This window comes from Pipra filicauda, unplaced genomic scaffold (assembly GCF_003945595.2).
Source record: "Pipra filicauda isolate LSUMZ 115617 unplaced genomic scaffold, ASM394559v2 scaffold14_size4853619_pilon, whole genome shotgun sequence".
NCBI lineage: Eukaryota > Metazoa > Chordata > Aves > Passeriformes > Pipridae > Pipra > Pipra filicauda.
In genome coordinates, this window is record NW_024103985.1 from 4,816,621 (window position 1) to 4,823,530 (window position 6,910).

The window sequence follows — 6,910 nt, forward strand, 5'->3', positions numbered from 1 at the left end:
TGCTGGCTGTGTGGCAGCAGATTTATGGTCTCAGCTCGTCCAGGATTGTATAACCAGGTCGTATAAATCACTGCATTCCCTCTGACATGGACGTGTCACTAACCAGCAAGGTTTGCAAGCAAGATAGAAACCTATCTCCAGTGTCTGGGTACTGTATTTTCTAGTGCAAGTACAAGCACACTAATGAACGCTCCCAGTCCATTGGTGTGATTTTTAAAAAATTATTATTGTTATTTTTATCATAATTATTTTAGGGTTTGAAGTCACAAATACACATCACTGTGCTAATCTCTATTTTGGTAGTTGTAAGTAGTAATGTGAAAAATAACCAATTTAAAAGAAGGCATTTGGTTATCCTTCTGAAAATTAGGAGTGCTGTATTAGTACATTTACTGGCTAAATCAAAAATTTCTACTACTTCTAATTTCTGTTTTACATCAATTTCCCGATTTAAAGATTTCTAGTGATTGCTTCCACTTGAAATAAATTATTTTTTTAATTAACTCTAAATAAAGCCTAGAAATGTAATAAATTTTCTATCTCAGTTTAGCACCAAGGATAGAAATGGGAGTTTTAAATTGAGAGCTGCATTGTTATTTGACTGACAAATGACTTTTCATATATTCTGGGCCTCTGACCTTTGCAACTATTTGTGTAGTGCTCCCACATCTCTTGATCAAGGCTCTGCTGCTTTTACTTTTACCAGTGCACGTTTCTGTCTTTGCAAACAACAGACATGTCGTGTGTTTTGAGCAACTGCAGTAAGAATGCAAAAAGCAGGAGGGCCTGGCTTCGGGATTTTCATTCTTCCCTAAGGGTTTGTATGTGGTAACTTCTTGTAGGACCCCAAAAGGCATTTCTTGGTCCACTCAGTTACTCTGCACCTCAGGTGTAAGGAGATTTCTTCAGATGACTGTCTCACAACATCCCTTTGCATTGCTGACTTCCCTGTTCCAGTGTGTTCTATCATTTTTTGGTTTGTACATGCAAAACCAAAAGCTGGGCTTAAAAACTTGTCACAGCATGTCTGAAGAATAGTTTACCGACCTATAGACCTGCTTTGAGACCATTTGTAGTCAATAACCTACAAAAATTCACTTTTGCAGTCAGATAAGGTGAACTTTAACTCGTTCAGCTTGTGTGGATTTGTCTGGCATCTCTTTTGATGATGTGTGGAAACGCTACTCATTAAATGGGTTCTTGTAGCCCTAAACTGCTGCTCTCCACTTCCTAGACGTGCCCTGTAATTGCTTGGGCTGAGAGTGGTTCCTGTTTCACCGCTGTGAAACCTCCTCGTCTGCGGGGGTTGGAGGCTGGAGCTGTGGGAACGCTGGGTTTGGAAGGCTCATCCCGCAGGGATCCCTGCTGGGTGTGAGCAGTGGAGACTGCAATGGAGTGGGAGACACAGAGCTGTTGGTGTTGCACTGTTATCCTGAGGGAGGGTTCCTCTGCCGTGGCAGCGTGTACCCCATTCCCAAAGCCCTGGTGCCCCACTCCCAAAGCCCTGGTGCCCCATTCCCAAAGCCCTGGTGCCCCACTCCCAAAGCCCTGGTGCCCCATTCCCAAAGCCCTGGTGCCCCACTCCCAAAGCCCTGGTGCCCCATTCCCAAAGCCCTGGTGCCCCACTCCCAAAGCCCTGGTGCCGTGGAGCGTCCCGGCCGGGCAGGGGGCACGGGACTGCAGCCTGGGAAAGGGCTTTTGTGTGAGGGGAAAAGACACACAGCCTGCAAGGGGGCAAGGACAATTTATTCACATCTTCCTGAACTCATTCTTTGCTCTGGTTTTCCTTTGGGAGGGTGGCACCTGGGAGACTAGGAATTTTCAAAAAATAACAGGGATTTCATATATCTGTTTGTGAGCACACCTGGATGTGTTGGATATTTTGCAGTAGTAATTATGTCTGCACACCTGCTGGTTTCAGTCCCAAAACAGTTTGCCAGACATGCCTAGAGAGATTTATTTCTCCTATACCTGAAAAAGCTCTTTTACCACTGAGTTTTTACTACTCTAAATAAGCCTAAAGAAAAAAAAAAGAGGATTTTTTTTCTTGTCTTTGCTTGAGCCATTGGTATCTCAAACTGAACTGTGGAGTTTGTTAGGGGGAGGAGGGTGTTTGGATGATATTTTAATAGCAATTTGTTTTTGCTTCAATGTGTGATAGAAATACAAGTGACAGGAGTGGGAACAGGAGAGTTGCTGAATTCTGCTGGAATTTTTCCTGTGGGAATCTGTTAATGTTTTTAATTCTCTGAGAGATTTTTCTAAGGTAATCCTTTTGACATTTACATATTTTAAATGACTCTCATTAAATAAAAGCTTAACTTTTTTATATCGAATGCTGAAGTGATGATACTGGAATACCACTGCATAGAAATTCAAATGGTTTGAGGATTATTCTAATTGCAACCTAAGCAAAGTAAGATTTGTGAGGGATATTAGTAGAGAATTGTTCTCTAAAATAACGTGGGTTTGAAGGAAGTTTGATTGTTCTGGCATTTAGCAGATGCATTTTTTTAGACCAAACCCTTTTTGGTTTTAGTGCATGGTGCACTTGGCTGTTTGCTAATTGAAGCCCTCGTTTGGACAAGCGTGGCTTCCACTCCTCACTCGTGGAGCAAATGTGAGCTGTGCAGGAGCCCCGGGCTGTGCACCCTGTCACAGTCCTCGTCCCTGTCTGTGTCCCCAGGGGCGGCTCAGCCCCTGCAGGACGGTGCTGAGACAGGCAGGGAGGGCTGGAAGAAATAAGAAGTGGAACATCTTTCAAAAGAAAGAGCGGGATGGTGAGTGTTGCATCTCTTGCAGGGGACACCCTCTTGCAAGCAAATACTGCCATAAGAAAATGATTCCTGTATTCGTGTCTTTGAACTCCTTTCCCAGGAGGCAGGAGGCACAGCATGAGGAGATCTCTGGGACATACATACAGTGTAGCCCTTTTAAAACATAGTGTAGCCCTGCTTTTACATGAACTTTCTTCTGTAGGTTGCACTTCGCTTGTTCAAGCCCTTGAGCCAGAATTTGCTCTCAGACCAGACTAAATACTAAGCAAATTCATTTAATTAAATTTGTTGCAGGTATCCTCAGTTAAGAAGAACAGATTGGTCTCCCTGAGGCTAGATGGCATTAACAAGAAAATAAATGTTGTGCTAATTAGGGAACTCATTTTCAGACACCTGGGGTGAAACTTTAAAAAGTCCTAGAGATGTAGGATTGAAAATTCATTTGGAAATGAGTCTTAGGCTTCTAAATCACTTAGGCACTTTTGAAAAATTTCCCCAGAGGCTTTAACCATCTCACAATCGTCATATTTAGCATGTTTGTAGCTGTCTGCTCAGCAAAGCACAGTGTAACCATTATCTGTTCGTATCAGTGCACCACAAGGTAGTTCATTATCCCTGGAAGTAAGGGAGAGACTGAGCTACCTGCTGAGCTGAAGGTAGGCTGAATATCATTGTTTTGAGGATGCTGTGTGTCAACAGGAACAGACTGATGCTTTCTTGGAGTCGTTAAAGCACTGGTGCACTAAATGTCCATCTATTTGCAACCTCATGGGACTTTCTGTACCTAAGAACTTTTAATTAAATCTTGGTCTTTAGTGACTTGTCCAAGCTCCTGGATAAAGACAGCACAGATGCAATTTTATAGTTCAGCACTTGCTGGAAGGAAAATGAGACGCTTAATACTGTCACACTGCCATTCCTCTGCCAGATTGTGATAGGAAGTAATAAGGAGTCATAAGCTCAATAAAAATTAGGTTTAATATTAAGCCAAATTTCCAGATTCACATATATGATTAGCAGAAAAGTAAGGAAAGAACCAGGCTCCAAAGAGCAAAAAGTCCCTTCATTTGCTTACAGCTCAGAAGTATGTTTTCAGTAGTTGTTTTTTTCTCTTGTAACCGGTCTGAGGATTGTTCTGAACCCTCCTCCTTGTAAAGACATGCATTAGTAGCGTCTGTTTGATGCCAGGTAAAGCCTTCCCACAGCCACGCACACACTGCTGTCTGTCAGCAGAAACCTGTGTGTGGGTAATTAGAGAAACGCTGTTAAAAGCCTGCCTTGTAATCCCAGCTGGCCCCTGGGCTGGCTCGGCTCTGCCTCGTGCTGAGCACAGGGAGTGCTGCACCCTCGGACCAGCCCCCAGCTCCTCACATTGACAGGGCTCCACAAAGGGGGGCTGAGGGCACCAGCACACAGCCGGGGTGCCCAGAGAGGGACCCCTGGGCACACAATCCTCCCTCTCACAGGTTTGTAACCCAGGGTACAGGTGTACCATGTGCAGCAGGGTACAGATGGGCACCCAGGAGCTGGATCTCGCCATGGGGCCAACCTGTACATCGTGTAATGCCTGTCAGGAGTCTGGATCAGCCGACAGCATCATAAAACAGATGAGTCAGGGCCCTAAAACACGGAGGGGATCCACTGAGCTCATCATTTTCATACCTAATTACACAGTGCTATTGAGAGAGAACTGCACATTATGCTGCACATTATGTTTCATCACTAGTTCTAAAAGATAATTGCATTTAATTAGGACCTATAGATACCATGGTGATTACTGATCTATAAACACTCAAGGTAGACCTGCAAATGAGGTGCAGCAGCAAGTGCATCCACTGAACACGATTCAAAAGTGATGCTGAGGGGCGATGACAAACAGTTGAGCTGTTTTACGTGGAACTTGTAGCTCTAGTGCTCTGTTCTGATTCACTGCAATCCCTCTCCTGTGAGCCAGCAGGCAGACAAACACCTGCTGATCTTCCTTACTGAATTTAGCAAAATTTTTGTCTAATCTGGGGTAATATATGCATGAGTAGGCAAAAGTGACAAGAGTTGACATCTGTAGTGGCGAAAGATGACCTTTTCTGTGTGAAGTCAGGTCAGAAATGAAGAAGCAAACATAAAGCATAGCTAGTAATGCCACACATAAGGCAGTAAACACTGTTCGTGGTGAATATATTTTTTGTAATGGACATTATAACGCATTTTCCAATGAATTGCAAATTGCAGTTCCAGTCAAAGAAGCTGCTGGTTCCCTTGTCCCAGCACAGGTCCTGGAGGGTCATTTGCAGCAAGTCAGAGTACAGAAAAGTTATTCTCATCCTTCTCTGGTGCTTGTGCAGAGCTGCCTGTGCAGGTGTTCTGTGACTGGAAATACCTGGCGAGGGTGCCAGGGCAGGGAGAGCTGCCTGTGGGAATGGCACGGGCTGGGTTTGTGGGAATGGCACAGGCTGGGCCTGTGGGAATGGCACAGGCTGTCCCTGGGAGCTCGTCAGGAACTGTCCTTTGTGTTTCCCTCATGGGACAGGGCAGCTCCTTCCCCAAACACCAGTCCTGTTCTGTGCTGAGCCCGACCACCTTTGAACCGATGACATGAAGCTGAAGGTATCCATCCCTTTTGATCCTTTAAGGAATACAAACTGCTCGGAATAAAATGTTTAACACAGTAGTCACTGAGTGTGAAATACTGCATTTCTTTTTTCCTGTAACCGTGCTTGGAACCAAAAATTCAAACACTCAGGAGTAATGGAATTCTTGTGTGCACCAGAACTCCAGTCTCATCAGAAATCCTTTGCAGTTGATATGTTCACTGCAGTGCTTTTCTGGAAATGGTTGTGAGGGGAAACACACAAGTAGTATTTTTATGGGGAGGAAGGGGAAAGACTTAGCCAAGGGGCTAAAGGGAATGATGAATTGCTTACCCACTGAAATTATGGGTATCCAGTTTCTTGTGTTGTGTGGCTCTTGCCCTTTGCAGCGGGGAGAACAGGTGACCAATTTTGTATTTCCGAGAGTGTGAGGGGTGTGCGTGTGGCCAGCTCAGCACCTCCCTGACAGAGCAGTGCAGCAAAGAGCAGGCTGGACACTGCTTCACAGCTGCTGTTCAGAGGAAATGCTTTACCCTGAGCTGTGTGGCAAATAGAAATACATTCAGTAATGATAATTCAAAGAGCAAAGGGACCAGGAAAAGCAACATCCTGCTCAGAATATATTCAAAGTTGTCATTTCACTTTACCTTTCATTTTGCCTTCCCCTTGCTAATAGCTGTGTCTTCTTCTCACCCCCACAGTTCATTGCTGGGATGGCTCTGCCACCTCCAGATCCCCAGTTTGTGCTCAGAGGTACCAGTGCTGCCATCCACACTCTGCACTTCTCCTGTGGAGGCCAAGAACCCGATCCCCCTGTTCTGTTCTCTGGGTAAGGAAACCAGGATTTCTGGCTGCTCTGAGTGTGCTCATTTCCTTTTAAAAACAAGTGTATTCTTTTGACAAAGTGTGTCTGGAGAAAACTGTGTGGTTGTGAATGATGGGTGTGCTGTCTGTGCACACACCTTCAGTTTTGGAAACAAAACGAAAAGGAAAAGCATCAGACTGATCACCTGAATGCAGTGGTCACACTAAAACCATCTGTTCCTATTGCCAGCTCTGAGAACGGGCTCATCCATGTCTGGAACCTGAAAACACACAGAGTGGACACAGCACTGGATGGCCATGGACGAAAATCTGTCTACTGTGTGGAGACAATGGGTGGTAAAGACAGACTCCTCAGGTGAGCAAAGCAGAGGAGAACCAGAGAAATAGTTCTTGTCTCTGGGATGGACACGACTGAAGGGAAAAAAGTCTTGTAATTCTGGAGTCACTGAAAGTCTCCCCAACACGTGGAAATGCACTGAAGTACAAAAATCCAGAGAAACTCTAGAATGAAACGTGGGGGGAAAATAGAAATTATTTCTTTATTATGTGAATGTTATGACATCACAACAACTTGGGATCCACAGTGCCTTTATTACTGCACTGAGATCAGGGGCGGTGTTTGGGTAAAGGAAATACATTTGGATTTGAAGTTGACAAACCTTTCACAGCTGGTTCTCAGGGAATATTGATATAAAGAGTTTGTGAATAGAGGGGAGGGAG

The 6,910-nt window shown here is 44.6% G+C and overlaps 1 protein-coding gene across 2 annotated transcripts in view; it reads left to right on the forward strand.

Moving 5' to 3' along the window:
• GNB1L (G protein subunit beta 1 like) overlaps positions 1 to 6,910 on the forward strand; it is a 41,387-nt gene that overhangs the window by 19,159 nt on the left and 15,318 nt on the right. For both annotated transcript variants that reach the window (XM_027733064.2, XM_027733065.2), the window contains exons 2-3: positions 6,067 to 6,194; positions 6,420 to 6,545. In XM_027733064.2, coding sequence (XP_027588865.1) covers positions 6,079 to 6,194; positions 6,420 to 6,545 — 242 coding nt within the window. In that variant the 5' untranslated portion in view covers positions 6,067 to 6,078. The remainder of the gene's footprint in view (positions 1 to 6,066; positions 6,195 to 6,419; positions 6,546 to 6,910) is intronic.